The sequence below is a fragment of the Paecilomyces variotii genome (assembly GCF_004022145.1).
Source record: "Paecilomyces variotii strain CBS 101075 chromosome Unknown C8Q69scaffold_1, whole genome shotgun sequence".
Taxonomy (NCBI): domain Eukaryota; kingdom Fungi; phylum Ascomycota; class Eurotiomycetes; order Eurotiales; family Thermoascaceae; genus Paecilomyces; species Paecilomyces variotii.
This window is the reverse complement of record NW_021167140.1, coordinates 2,894,382-2,909,449: the sequence shown is the minus strand read 5'-3', so window position 1 is coordinate 2,909,449 and position 15,068 is coordinate 2,894,382. Positions and strand designations below refer to the sequence as shown.

The 15,068-nt window shown below is 47.7% G+C and overlaps 4 protein-coding genes across 4 annotated transcripts; 2 read left to right on the top strand and 2 right to left on the bottom strand.

Annotated features, from left to right (window-relative positions):
* Nucleotides 1-163: 163 nt before the first annotated feature.
* C8Q69DRAFT_484561 (hypothetical protein) lies at nucleotides 164-2,709 on the top strand (the record flags this gene model as incomplete). Its single annotated transcript, XM_028631771.1, has 2 exons — nucleotides 164-2,443; nucleotides 2,506-2,709. The coding sequence occupies 2 exons, from the start codon at nucleotides 164-166 to the stop codon at nucleotides 2,707-2,709; spliced, it is 2,484 nt and encodes an 827-aa protein (XP_028489470.1).
* Nucleotides 2,710-3,521: 812 nt separating this feature from the next.
* On the top strand, nucleotides 3,522-4,283 carry C8Q69DRAFT_37658 (hypothetical protein). Its single transcript, XM_028627591.1, has 3 exons — nucleotides 3,522-3,662; nucleotides 3,756-3,864; nucleotides 3,943-4,283. The coding sequence occupies exons 1-3, from the start codon at nucleotides 3,637-3,639 to the stop codon at nucleotides 4,099-4,101; spliced, it is 294 nt and encodes a 97-aa protein (XP_028489469.1). The 5' UTR covers nucleotides 3,522-3,636; the 3' UTR covers nucleotides 4,102-4,283.
* A 617-nt stretch (nucleotides 4,284-4,900) lies between these two features.
* Nucleotides 4,901-7,433, bottom strand: C8Q69DRAFT_452576 (fungal-specific transcription factor domain-containing protein). Its single transcript, XM_028629575.1, has 3 exons — nucleotides 6,844-7,433; nucleotides 6,317-6,781; nucleotides 4,901-6,256 (listed from the first exon to the last, which is right to left on the bottom strand). The coding sequence occupies exons 1-3, from the start codon at nucleotides 7,300-7,302 to the stop codon at nucleotides 4,964-4,966; spliced, it is 2,217 nt and encodes a 738-aa protein (XP_028489468.1). The 5' UTR covers nucleotides 7,303-7,433; the 3' UTR covers nucleotides 4,901-4,963.
* A 928-nt stretch (nucleotides 7,434-8,361) lies between these two features.
* C8Q69DRAFT_440885 (monocarboxylate transporter) lies at nucleotides 8,362-9,708 on the bottom strand (the record flags this gene model as incomplete). Its single annotated transcript, XM_028628694.1, has 2 exons — nucleotides 8,362-9,501; nucleotides 9,565-9,708. The coding sequence occupies 2 exons, from the start codon at nucleotides 9,706-9,708 to the stop codon at nucleotides 8,362-8,364; spliced, it is 1,284 nt and encodes a 427-aa protein (XP_028489467.1).
* Nucleotides 9,709-15,068: the final 5,360 nt, after the last annotated feature.

Below are 15,068 nucleotides of genomic sequence, written 5' to 3'. Positions count from 1 at the left end.
TTTAAATTGACGCTGCTATCTGCGATTTATTACTGACTTCAACCGTTCATTTTAGGCCTCAACGAGCCCGGAAGAGGCTGGCGGAGGATACGCGACGAGGAGACATGTCCCACACTTGTCGATAAGCGATGAGAGTCACCATGTTACGGAAGCGATTGGCTATATGTATGACGATGACTACGATAATAAGAGGGACTCCAGACGCCTAAGCTATATATCATCGCCGCTGAGTGAAACCATATCTACAGCCTCGCCAAGCTCAAGAGGATCAGATTCGCTTTCACCAAATTCATACGAACAACAGCACCAACAGAGGACCAATGGTCAGTCGCGAGTATCAGCAAATGGCTCCAGCTCGCCCGATCGTGGGGATGGCCCGTCCTCTCCGCGAACGAATCGCACGCCGTCCGAAACAGCCACAACGTCCTTTCCTCTCAATGATGTCGACTATGAATCCGATCCTGCGGCTGTGGCCCAGGAGCTTAGCAATCTAGCGGCCATTAGACGTATGTCTATGGATGTAACGGCTACCGGTGACCCTGATCTCCCCTCTTTTGGCTCGAATCTAGTCGTACCGTCAGCGCCCTCGGCGGATGAAGATGACGCATCGCGATTGTTCTGGGTACCTGCGCGGTTACATCCCGAGCTGGCTCCGAAGGAGTTCAAATCGTTTCTTGAGAGCAAGACAGAGCAGATCAAGCGGAGATCAGGAGAGTTTTCCTCTGGAGGGTTGAGTGTTGAGAGGCAAGTATCAAACGGCGGCGGTCTACGGCGGAAACGTTCGATGCTTTCGAGGCAAATAGACAATTCCAGCGGCTACACGGATGGAGCGGAACGATTGGAGCGCAAACGGTCTCAGTCAGAGCAGGGCAAGCAGGAATCTTTGAATCCTAACCTCCATGATCTGGAGGTCCTGGTGGACGATTCAAATAATGTGAACAAGGGTGCGGCGTCGCTTCTGCGGGGTGTCCAGACATTGGACATATCCGCAACCGAAGACCGGCCCATTTTACCTCCCGCGCCTCCTGGGTCAAGTCTGAGAAGGTCCACCCGGACGCAGTATAGGAAGGGCAGTTTGAAAAAGGGAGAGCGACCTCCTTATTCGAAGCGGCTAGGCAAGGCCACAGAAAATACCGACGGAGCGCTGCCAACTGGAAGAACCTCGAATGATTCTCCTCCAACCCCAGGAATAAATCGGGTGCTTACAGATCCTGGACCACGACTGAATGGTAGGAATCTGGACGAGGAAGAGACTGCACGGAATGCCGCACCTGGTGCCCTGCCTGGACAGAAAGACGCTGGCGATAAGACGGAGACATCAGAAACACGGCAATGGCAGTCGCGTATCAGTTCGAACGGTCGCTCCACGTTGGATGTCCCTCCATCATCCCGAAAAACGCCCCACGGCGTAGAACCGCCCCTCCAGGAGGAGAACAGGACAGCGGGTTCTAGTATACCCCCTGCAGAGATACCGGCACGTTCAACTTCTCGAGGTAACAAGCCAGGCGTGATGGCCCAGGTGCCCCCTATTCATGAACAACCTGGCTCAAGGCACAAGCGACCGCCTCTTACGAGACAACCTGCGTCAACAAAGGATAACACACAGACGATGAATGATTTAGTTGCGAACCCGGCGTCTTTGCCCGGAAACAGTACCCGAACGGACACTTTGTCATTCATTCCGACGATGCCCGAAGAGAAGAAGCCCGAAAAGCCAGAAGGCAAGAAGTCTAAGGATAAAAAGGATTCAGAGGGCAACCGCAAGTCAAGCTGGCATTGGTTACTCGGACACGAAGACAAAGAGAAGGACAAGGACAAGAAGAAGGAAAAGGACAGTGATTCGAAGAAGTCGAAAACGAAGCTGTCGCCCGTCTCGGAGAAACCTCAGGAGCCCGTGCTTGTTGAGATTCCCGAGACACCTGCTGAAACAACGCAACGGAGGGAAAGTCTTGTCTTGGAACGTCCGGATCCGAGATTGGAGGAAGAACGTAGGAAAGAGAGTATCCGGAAAACGTCCGGGGATTCCAAGAAGGAGAAAGAGTCGGGTCTTTTCTCTTCCATATTCGGAGGAGGCAAAAAGAAAAACAGCGGTGACAGCACCCACAAGAAGAGTGCATCGCGCCACATCTCACCGGATCCTCCTGTGCGAGAGCTTCGTCCCGATATAGATTACAACTGGTCCCGGTTCTCGATTCTCGAAGAGCGTGCGATATATAGGATGGCACACATCAAACTCGCGAACCCACGACGGGAGCTATACTCTCAGGTACTTCTCAGCAACTTCATGTATTCTTACCTGGCAAAGGTACAGCAGATGCACCCGCAGATGATGCTCCCGACATCCCCCGCCCAGAGGCAGCAGAAGAGCAGGGAGCAGGAGCAACAGCAGCAGCAGCAGCAACAACAGCCAGAAGAATACTCCCAGTACCAGAGATATCAGGAGGTAAGTTCACGAAATCCGTGTTTTGTTTCCAGGGGTAAATTAGATTTCTGACGAGATCACAGCAGCAACAGTACGGGGACAACTCGTACGATGAGTCTGAGATGTATGATTATGACGATGACGACCGACATGACCCCTATCGACAGCAGTCGAGAGGCGCCAAACATGGTTACGACAGCGGAGCCACATATGGCCCTGGACATCACCAGCAATATGCGGACATTGTGGACGATCCACAGCTGGATGACGATGATGATATGTGGTAGCCAGTCTCTCGACTGCCCACCTTTCTCGCTACAGTTGGTTTCTTATGGGTGCACTTGAGGATACCCTTTGTGTTCATCGATCTTGGCCGTGCATAGACTTTGTACACTGATGGTGGGATTCTTCCCTGGCTATGGATACATATCATTACATACTGAGCGTGGAAAACGCGGTGGCAAATGCCGTGCACTCCTTCCACGTCTTTTCAGCTCCCTGTCATCATTGACTATTATGCCCAGCTGCCTCATGCTTAGGTACGATGTATTGTTCTGCTGATTAGCTTTTTCTGCTCGCGCGCCTGGTGTCCTTGGCATAGCGTCTGGGGTTTCGTTTCTATAGTCTCCTTTTGGCCTCACTATCTCTTGGTTTATCTCGCGCCCTGCACCTTCTCGAACTAACGCCTGTACTCCGTGATGACTGCTACGGTTTAACTGCCATACTGTTTTGTACTTAATCTCTCTCGGTTGCTCTAGTTGAGCACTGGTTTGCGAACCAAGTATTGAATAAGAGGTCTGCAAATTCGGACGATCTGACTTTCTCTCATCTGGGGGTTTTCAGAGTAAATCTATATTAATTCATCCATCTATCTACGGTATTTCCATTTCCGGCTCTATCTCACGGGCCGCCAGTCGTCATGTGACCGTGGGTCGTGCGTGGTCCAGCCCGTGGGAGGCGGAGCGGCTCTGGGGTTGGCAGTGACATCGCAATCCGTACTTTATCTCGCCGTCGCCGTCTCAGAAGTTACCTCTGACTTCCCTTCCCGACTCATTTGATTTGCGATAAACAATCTTACTCGCTCTCAACTGTGTGTTTCCCGCGTTCTATCTCCTGGACATATCCGCGCGATAAGAAGCCGAAAGGAGGTACATACATACATCATCGAATAATCGACCTGCTGGCCAAGGACCCAGCACAACCAGCCTGCCAAAATGAGCGAAGCCTACGAGAGAGAACGGTATGGAAATTCAATATCAGTCAACAACTAATACTCTAATACTCAGGGTGTTGTATGTCCATTTGTCTAACTGTCGTGTGCAACGTGAAACAGGCAAAACAACGCCCTTCTCGACTCCCTGGCTTCAAAAACTTCTGCCCTCAAGTCCGTCACGATAGATATCTATGACAATGCTCGAGACCAGCAGACTATCGATAATACTGTTCGTGTTATCCCGGCAATACAGGCTCCTCTATGGTCGCGTGATCCGTTGCTAACGAATAGTTATTTGTCCCAATAGAGCGAAGTCTTCTCCTCCTTTTCCACAAATATCAGAGGTAGCGCGAGCCGCTTGACCCGTATGGCGCGACAGGGTGACAAGGTCGCCGTGATGAAGGTGGCCGGTATCGTCGCTGGTGCTGGAGTCGGCGCGTGGATCGTGCTGGGATGGATCTTCTGATGGAACCGCTCAGGATATCTATCAGTTCCTTAAGTTTCTTGATGAGCTCCTCCGTTCATGGCGTTTCCGAATAACGGCCAGAAAAAGAAGATTGGGCGACGTGCGACTCTATAAATACTGGTCACAATTAGCAATGTCCTACGAGCCTTTCGCTCTAGCGGTCGGTCTCGACTCCGGCTGGACCTGCGTCGAGGTCGAATTCACAGTGACCCCTCTTACCATTAATTACTTATCGACAGAGGAGAAACTCGGTTCAGTTTTTCCAGGCTCTTATGTCTCTTCGTTGTGTTTCACCATTATACTTCTTTTCCCTCTTGCTCTGAATCTCGCGTTCTGCATCTTGGCTTATTATGCATATCATGCATGGACATACGGACATATGGACATAATCTGGTTCTTAGCGAAGACCACATACGGAGTATAACTGATATTTGCATCCATGTCAGTCACACGATGCGTGGGGCAACTTCTTCATTTCGTCTTGGTGTATTTCTTAGCTCTGATTCTCTCATGTGTTTTATTCGTGGTATCTTTATTATTCCTGAATTCGAATGGAAACAAACAAACAAACTCACTCAGGTATTTTTCTATTTTTTGTACTTTTGCTAGCTTTGTGCTTATCCTTTCTCATGTAGAGAGGTAGTGGGCTGAAGGAATTTGCATGTTCATGGCAGTATGTACTGAGTTATTAGCGGAAAGATCAATAGAACCTTCTAAAGATAGCATATATCTACTCTTGCTGACGCCAGTAGACATACCATTCCTCCTAATAAGGGGGAGTACAAGACCAGCTTGGTAATTTAATTGGTTTGATTGTTTGTGTTTACATTGTATTTCTGGTATATTGCTATTTGCAACCTCTCTATGACGTATTGAGAAAGTCGAGATTCCCATTTATAAAGTCATTCCACTCAGGTAACGCAAACAGTTCCGGGGCCTGTGTGGAGGTGAACAAAGAGGCCGGATCGTATTTTTCAAGCTCGGATTCTGAAGGTAGCACTGCTCTTGAAGAAGGAAGATTCATCATCTCGGCGGATGCATCCAGATTCACTGAAGCAGCAGCTTGACGAGAGTTTTGAGGAATATGCGGTTCCACAGAAGCTTCAGTACCCTGTGATGATTGGCCCTTGGGTACGAAGTGGTTAGTCATTTCTCCGTTCATCGTCGATGAACAACCCATAGAGGAGGCAGTTTCCTCGTCATTCAGCGTTCCTTGGTGATCGTTCCTCAGACGTAATGCCTGCTGTCGAAGAGACAACACGCAACGCCAAATGCTACCTCCTTCACTACTGCCAGGAGCCGGTAAGTCGCTAGAAGGATTTCGGAAAGTGGATATAGCCTTGAAAGACTTGTCGACAAGAGCCCAGACGCTGGTCATCTCCGATGATTGTCCATAGACATTGAGACAGCGCAGGACATATGCTAGCGCATACCATTGGGTGTGCGTGTGGAATAACCACATGAAACGATCCGACATGTCCCCGCTGATCAGAGAACAACTGACCTCGAGGGTTCGGCACGCTATGTGGAAGGCTGATTTCACAGGATCTCGTCGCCAGTCTGATGGTTGTTTCTTCTGGCCCCATAGATACATTTCTTCACGAAGTTGTAGCATGAATTCCATCTTGGCCCATGCGCTGTCATAATGGACGCATGCGGATTTATGTAAAGGAATTGATGGGATAGCCTTGGATAGAAACTTTTCATGGATCCATTTACCGTGACTGCTCATTAGTTTTCGTTTCGCTTCGATGTCGGCAAGAATGGTATCGGCGTTCTGTTCTCCCGTTTCGAGGACGGGACGCAGGAGCCTGACTGCTTCGATCTTGACTAGAGAAAAGGTGTTCTCTGTCCAAGAAGTCGATTCAACCGGGAGCGATTGCATGCAAGGGAATAATTGGTTATCGTCGACATTGAGAGGAGCTCTAATGTCCTGGTTCAGTATATCTACCGTAAGCGCATACCCATGATCTTCCGGTGAGCGGGAGTCAAGTAGACAAATATGCCACCATAATCGTATGCGAAGCTCCGCTTCAAATGGCGTGAGTTTCAGATCTGCCCCGTCACGATGGATCCCAATCGATTGCGCCAAGCGAATGACTATACCGACGAGGACCCATACCGAGCGGGAGATATCATGGATGCGGAGGCAAGTCTGTCAAGGAAGATATCGTTTAATAACGGCACGGAAACAATGATGTCTAGTGCAGCTTACAATGTATATCACGAGTGCTTGCAACGTTTGCAAGTCCGGTTTATTCAAGTAGTCTGCTTTGATAACGGCCTGATTGAGGCCAGTTTTGTATTGGTAAAGAAGGGTCTGTCGATCGTTCGAAGACAACTCTGATATTTCCTTATCTGTCAAGGTTGTAACTGCTGCAAAGTATATCGCGAATGATAATGCTATCATGGTGGGACTCGCAGATTTTGTATCTGCAATTGTTGCCACCATTGCCGACTGTGTGGTGGGTATATGGAGGATTTTGAGGACAGGATCCACGTTGTTGACATACACTGTCCATAACCGCAAGGCGAGTGTGACATCAGGGTAAAATTGCGTGATGTCTGCATAAATACTTGGAACTTGAGTAGATACCCCCAGATTCAAATTGAGATTAGTTCTAGGAGATGATGCGTCCGCGTTAGAGAGAGGTACTGCTGGAGACTTCACACGAGCTTCCTAGCGCAACGGTTAGATTCGATCGATCCATATATCCCGAGTCAGGTATTATTGTATTATACATCTTCCAACGGTTCCAGCAGATTGGAATTGCTGACATATTGAACCCGGTGTCCATCCTCAAGCAAGAACTCCCACGGACGGGAATTTTCCTGGCGTACGCTTGCCGCGAGATTTGGTCCTGTAACTCTTTGTCGTTTTTCTCTCGGTGGGCGTGGGTCATCGTGAGAAACAGACTTATCCAAGAAGTTCAGAAGAAGGGTTTCCAGTCTTGCTAATCGTTCCGAAATATCCTGTAAAGGTGGAGGTTTTCGAGTTGTATCCCGTTCGGGACTGGGATAAACGCATGTCCAACCTGCCAGTGAACACCTTGTGCATGGAACTTTCCGATCACAGCGGACTTTGCGCCTATGGCAAATGATACATGATGGATTGTTGCGGGTTGAATATTGCAACTGGACTTGCTGAGATGTTGTCGGCCTTTCATCGTCGCCTGAAGAGCGCTTCCGCGCGTGACTCATGGCAGAATTATCGGAACGGGTTACTCGCTCAGGAAAAAAAAAAGACAATAACTTCCCCAGAATAGTTTGCTTAGGGAATTACACTTTATCATCAAGCAGGATTGTCCCTGATGAAACAGATCAAATACTGGTCCTGCTGCGGATAGGGTTAAGATAGCTCTTTCGGCAACCTCGGTGCCGAGCACCCCGAAAGTTCTCCATCAGATACTATCGAGAGCCGTATAATATTGATACTTCTACTGGGTCCGGCTGAACTACGGGAGATTAGAGGGACTATTACCCAAGAACAAACCATGCGGGAAATAAGATCGGACACTACGTAGGAGAATCTCATGGGTAGGTAAGATTGCACAGCCACTGAGATTCTTCGTCCTATTCTAATGAATTAGGGCAGATTCGCGCGAATGCCATTTCATTTCTCACTTGGCCCTTTTTGGGTTACTTTCACATATGGAATCGCGAAGCTCTCTCTATAGATACGGAGCAACAGATATATCATGAATCAATCATTCCAGCTCGCTGTAGCATATATGCTGAGCAACTTACCGCTACTTCTGCAGCGTTTTATCAGCAGCGTTGGCTAGGTTTTTACAGTCCCTACATATATCCAGAATGGACGAATCATCTCCCAGTTATTGAAGAGGCTAATATTCTGTAGAGATAATTATAGATAAGTATATAAATGTGTCTATTGTTATGTCACTGCCAATGACCGCATCGATCACGTTCTCAAGAATGCTAGGTGTCATTACAAGAATGGCTATTGATGGCTTTCTGCCAGTCGACCAAAAAGGAGAACTCCTAGAAGAAAGCGAGGAAACGCCTCTTCTGACATATATCTATAGCCTCAGCTGGCAAGAAGCATATTATAAGCTTTCATCGCTTCTGCAGTTGCAACAGGGTAATTGTAAATATTATAACTCCCTTAATTCACGCTATACTAATACGTTTGTCCACAGGCTCTAAATTTTGCCCATGGTGCATTTAAGTTTTGTGTATACGCCATATCTGAGGAGGATCTTTTTTATTTTATTTCTCATTTCTATTTTTAATTAGGCCTCAACTTCTAGGAATCGATTTCGCTCTCTCTAGTTTCCTTCTCCGAAAGCCAAATTTCAACGGAACCAAACAGCAACTAGCACCGATATAAATAAATCCAATAAAGAGCTGAACTCGAAGATACTCCTTATCCCCTACCACTCCACCTCTCAATTGCAAAGCTATGACTTCCGCTACCGAAGTAGGCGGAGCTAGAATAAACCACAGAAAACAGAGAGCACTGGAGAGTTCCGAAAGTTCAACTACCTCAGCCCCCAACGCCGGTGCTGCGGCCCATATCGTCCCTGAAAATAACCCAACCAGGATCGCAAACGCATAGATTGTTGCAATGGATTGAGCGAAGATCCACATGACCAGGGACAAGAATCCTGCCAGGAAGGTTGCCGTGAGAGCTACCTCGATACGACCCAGTTTGTCGCTTAGGAGCCCAACAGCAGGGCGGCCTATAGCCTGTCCTAGATTGAGCAGTGCCGTGGCAATGCTGCCTTGGTGTTGTGTCAGTCCGATTGCTACGGAGTAGCTGGACAGACTGAATAAGAGCGCGATGTATGCCATGGCGCTTAATGCGCCCCAGGCTAGAAAGGCAAGGTATTCCGGTCTCTTGAAAAGTGAAAAATGCAGCGCTGGCTGCTTAGAGGCTACTGACCCACGAACCCGGAGCAGATTCCCGCATACAGTGTTCACTGAGAAGCATAGGATGCCGAGGATGCGCATCGCCCATGGAAACCCCAAGTGGGAAATCATCGCGCTTGTGGCTAGAGAGTATACCATGCCCCCGAACCCGGAACCTGCTGCGGCAATTCCGTTTGCAACGCTGCGTCGTTTTTCAAACCAGTGAGAGATAATGCCCACGGAGCCGATATAGCAGAACCCCAAGCCGAGTCCAAAGCAGACTCCTTGAGAAAGGAAGAGTTCCCAGTTTCTTTTGGCGAATGAGGTTGTTATGAGTGATAGCGTCTCAAGTATGGTTCCGAGATTGAGAACGAAGCGATGGGTTGCTTTATGGGAGAGATAGGTAGCTAGCGGAGATATGAACATAGCGACAGAGATACTGAGGCCAGCAATGAATGCATAGTCTATGGCTGTAGTACCTGGAAATACGTCTGAATAGAGATAATAGGCAAGGAAGACACCATATGCCTGCATTTTGGTCAGTCTTGAAGGAGGTCGAAAAAATCTATGCTATTTTCCATTTTCACATACACTGTTAACACCCCACGTATGTGCATTGACGAAAAAGGTACAAATAACACAGACCCATCCATATCCCCCTTCAGGGAATTTGTCCGCGGGCAGCTTCTGTTCTGAAGTCGTCATCTCATAATGTGTCGGTGTATCAGACGCCATTGTTGTCGTCGAGGCAGTCGATGCATGATCATTATTGGAACGTGACCAGAAGAGTAGGCTTTTCATTGGAATCATCAATTGCATATAGAAATGAGTAGAATAATAGATTTTTCGTCGGTCTCAAAAACAGAAAGTCCAACCTGGCCAGACTCTCCGAGATCAGAGAGAGGAATATTGTTCCTCTTTGTAGAGGCTGCGGCGGCGGACTCGGGGCCGACATGGTTACTGATATTTTGACCATATTGTGCCATTGAGCAATCTCCACTTGAAATTTAAGTGGAACTGCAGGCCGTGTTTTTTTTATTACGAAATTATTCAGAGAATAATTGACTACCATCCGTGGCGCTCGTTGAAGGATTTGTAGTTCAGACGGACATCTCGGCGCCGCGATCACCGAAGTGAGCGAATCTATTGGTGGGCGGTGGTTCTTCATGAAAGAAAGATACACACGGAACTGTATGCCTTCTGGAAACATGATTTGTATTTTCTATCGTTTTCTATCTGTTCATATGGTATTAGCAATCAGAAACAATCTAGCTGTTCGTAAAGCCAGTGCATTTTCCATTGGAGAGCAACTACTCAATAATGAATCCCTATAACTACTTATCATCAAGTACTGATCATATCTTCAGTTAAGTGCAATCTCACGAAAGACATACTGAAACGAGCAAATAAAGAGTTTATTTTCGACATATACCACATATGTAAAATGCTAGAAGCCTAAACGTATATCCCACGAGAGCATCGTTATCATCGCCCCCATGATTTCATACCAGTACCTATTCTTCCATCATGATTCCTACCTTCATTCCTCCGGTCTATTATTCTGCTCTTCTTCTTCCGTAGGAGTGCGACCCGTGGTAGCTCCCTTCTGAGGACCAGGGTTGGTAGCCCGAACGAACTGCCGGAGCTTTTCTTTCGAGTTGCGCACGTGTGGCGGCGGAGCGTCCTGCATCACATCGGACGGTTAGCATGTTATCTGAATCCATATTCGTTGCATATCTAAGTATATTCGTGTCGATCACAGTGATGAAATCACGAGTAGGTCGATGGTAATAAGTAACATACACCTGGCGAAACCTCTGGAACAGTATGATCCGACCGACCGATCCGCGGTCCTTCCTTGATTTCAAAATCCGTGCGACGGGGCTTGGTAACTTGTCTGCTCATGGTCGCGAAAAGGGTCCAAGATGCGTATAGATATTGGAATGATACAGGATAGTTGTTGAGGTTATGCCAATATCAAGGATCGCGGAGTATGCCGTTCAAAGAGGTCACTTGTCACACTGATTTATAACGTTCGATATTTCGAGTTCCTTTTCTGATTATCTGAGAAAAAGAGATATTTTTTTTCTTTCATTCGAAAATGGAAAAGAAAACGGAACTTGCTTGTTGGGTAAAATCTATATATTAGAGCTTCGTGAGAGTTTCATTCGTATGATGTCAGGATGACCCCAGGTCGCGAGATGAGGAAGTGATTCGCCTCCGCGAGGGTGGACTCGACCAACGAAATGGAGGGATGGAATTCGCCGGGCTATGATATCTTAACCTGTTCCTGCGCTGGATTCGAGTTGGTATCTTACATCAGTACGGGTCTCTTGGGGTTGCGATTCCATTCCAAGGGGAGTTACGTTGGAAACTCCCACAGTCTGTATAAGTACTGATGGCTAGACTGGAGTACAATCATTTGAATCGAATGGCGATGTTCTGATTGCCACTGGATATCGTTTGATTCGGAATATCTCTGTTGACGTGATCGATGGGATGGGGATCGACTCAGTCCGTTGATCAGCCTCAAGCCGGATATCGATATTCACGCGGATTCTATTTGGCAATGACATTCACGAATTAACAACCCAGTATCAAAACTAATCCTATAGCTGATATAAACATACCACAAGACGCTGAGCTATGGTTATGTTTCTAACGGCATTGCCTACTACTGTATTGTACCCGGTTCAACTTGGCGCAATATAGTTAGCATAATATGATGACAACTCGACCCTTTTCAAGACGACTGTCTGAGGATTCTCATATTTTTATCATAGACTATAAAAATAAGAATAAGAATCAAAATAGTAAACAGTAAATAAAAATAAAACAATAGTATTTTTCACACACTCTCATATCTGAACGGTTGTTCTTGCATAAATGGAGGTTACAAGGTGCGTTGAGGATGGACAGCGATATTGTGCATGTGTATTGCAGAAGGATATTATTTTTTTGAATACTCAGATGTCGACTGATGCTCAAACAGCCACATTGCATCTAGAACGGTTGAAATATACTCTATTAGGGCCGGTTGATCTCCCGACCTTGTCACTCGTCGAATACCCACAGGATGGGCAAGGTTCTCCTGCGTACTATTTCCTAGAGCGTCGACGCTTATTACGCCCTGATAACTTTATTGCAAGCATCAATAGTTTCTATCATCTTGACTGGCCCGTGACAGAGTCAGAGCTTCACGTGGCATTATTGAGGTCTCATGGTATGCAGGTGGCATGTGAAAAGGCATGATGAGACAAGATATCCTGGTGGCGAAGGTTGCAACTACCACAATCAAGCTGTACTGGTATGGTAGTTAGACTATGGGTCAAGTTTATTACATTTTACCAGCCAAAAGACCCTGCAGACCATGAGTAGTCCGATGCACGGATTTTCTTGGCTTCCCACCGGTGAACCTCCCTGAGAATAAAATAAAAGAAAAAGATAAAAACCGGGAACAGGGCCGATTCAATAATAATAATAATCGCGGCACCGGAGTTATCCAGTAGAAAAACGCCTCGAATATCCCGAGAAAGACAAGCGCCGGCCCGTGAGATTTTTAAGTTCTCTCTGTCCGTTTCCCAGATCGTGCTCCGGTGTGTCTTTTGTTGCCTTCTTGAAGAGTAAAAGTTCGGATATACCAAGTGGGTCTGCCGCTAGCCATCTACCTGGATCTGAGATAGTCAATCGAGCAATAATAATAATCCACTCACCGCGTTTCTATATAAAACGAAGGGCCCCTCGGGCGGAAAGGCCGTAGATCCAGCGTCAGGAAACGTCCGTGCAAGATGCCGGCGCGATTATTGGTGAGAATTGCAGACCGTCTGATCCACCAGGTCTGACCGGAACAAATTCTATTCTGGCAAGGACCTTGCATGTCTAGACAATAATCTTATCTTGGAAGGACGGCGAGAGTTTTGGTGGTCTTTTTGGTGGTCGGTCTGTAGCTAGCGGGAATAAAAGGTCCATATAGGCGACGGTAGACTTTTCCGTTGCTTCTATGACTATCGACATATGCAAGGAGAAAACTGACTACGGCGCACTGCAGGTGGTGTGGGCGGACCATGGGTGTAAGCACCTTGAGCCGTTGATTGATTCTTTCATCTCCTGCGACAGGATCTTCACAGGATCTTCATAGGTTCCAAGTAAGCTCCTCCCCGGGAATCATCCGGACGACGCGATGTGCGTCGTCGAAGCGGTCCAGAAGACGGATGGCTGCATGTGCGTTATGCACAGGCCAAAGGAGAAAAAAACACGCAGGCTGGTGACTCTTGGCAGCCTTGATCAATCATAATAATAATGGCTGTCAGAGCAGCTGCCGGTGTGGACGGTTTTCTGGTCTCGCGGAACGGTCCACAGTTCTCCGGATAGTAGTATATGGTACAGTAGCAGCAGCAGCAGTAGATAGTAGTAGCCATAGATACCATACAGGCTGTGTGCCGGCTCCCGATGATGTGATTGACAGCGGCCGTTCTGGCCACGCGCGGGGCCTGCACGAGTGGACGGACGCCTTGCCTCAGAGATGCCTGATGGACATTGGTACCTGAATACATAACAATAATAAAATACCAATACCATAGCAATTAAATGCTCGCAGGTTTGTTGGGATGAGAACAGTGGGGCACTACTGGCAAGTCGCAGCCGATAAGGCCTTTGAGGTTTGATTATTTTATTGACATTTGACAAGTCGATATCACCGTCCCCGACGACGCGTTATCGCAGCCGGGTTCTAGACTGGCTGCGTGTGGATGGCTGCTGAGCTGCTGGCCTCCTCGAGGGATGGCCAGAGCATCCCTGCTGGCCATAGCCACGCATCTCGTCGAGATGACAGCGGAGAAAAGGAGGCAGAGGCAGAGATGTTACATGGCAAGTGATGCGAGCATCGGGTCACCTTTTCGCGGCTTCTCGGGAGAAACGCGACGTTCCCCGACGGCATGTGACGGGATGTCGGTCGGTTCAATCGGGATTGCCTCCGCCCTGGTGGGAAAATTTGCAGCCGATAATAATAATATTAAGAAGAAGAATAATAAGAATAGTAATAATAGTTATCGGCCTACTCCGTGCCTAAATGAGCTTGTTGTCCTGGTCTTGGCCTTTTTTTTTCTTCTCCATGAAGATCGCACGTTACAGGAAAGGCCATGATACTAGGGGAGAAACTGAATCGGGGCCTCAGGGCGGTCTGAGTCACCGATTGACACACTCCACCGTTGTTCCTGATATTGATATTGTTGTTGTTGCAGAATAATGGCACTGGAAAGTTGATACCACAGCAAGGATGCCAGGGACGAGCCATGTCGCTACCGGATCTAGATAATCTTCAGTACGGTACCGTAAGGATGGCACCGGCACTAGTAAGCAAGCCTCACTGCCTGTCTGTAGACTCTGAACTCTACAGTAACTGACTCCCGGATGGGATACCATGTTTATTATTTATTTCTCACGGCTCAAGCGGAAGAGAACTGCTCAGTCAAAACTCGATTGGCTGATACAGGAATCAGCGTGCTGACAGCCGTAGTTTTTCTAGAAGACTCGGGGGTGCTATTAAGATTCCGCAGTGCTGGGGCCACCAGGGTAAATGATGCCATCTGTGACGGAAGGATATGGTCTGCGCCGGATGATGGCGGGATATTATTTTTTTTTGATATGCTTCCCTCTTTTGGATCGAATCTCAGATGGCACAAACAAACATCGGAACACGGCCTGCTGATGCGAGTTAATAGGTGTTTCCTCGCCACGGCGAGCGTTGCGATGCGGAACAGTATCTGCATCGCATGACGGGGGTTTTACCACCCTCTGGAACAGGGAGGTCAGAAGAAAAAAAAAAAAATCTCTTCCACCTGATAGTTTGCTGGATTGGGAACAGGCCATGCTTATCCCAGTCTGCCTTTTCTCCTATATCGTAGAGTAGTCGACTCTGGTTAGATAGAATATTATTATGTGCTGGTGGGCATGCTCTGGCGGGGCGTTGCCGGTCTGATCCCAAGGGCTCCATCGACGCGTCGAACATGCCACGCAGGGCCCAGAGAGCTGCCGTGGCTCTCTAGAGTACTCTTCTTTCTCTCTTCCTGTTTGGATTGATTCGATTGATTCTATTA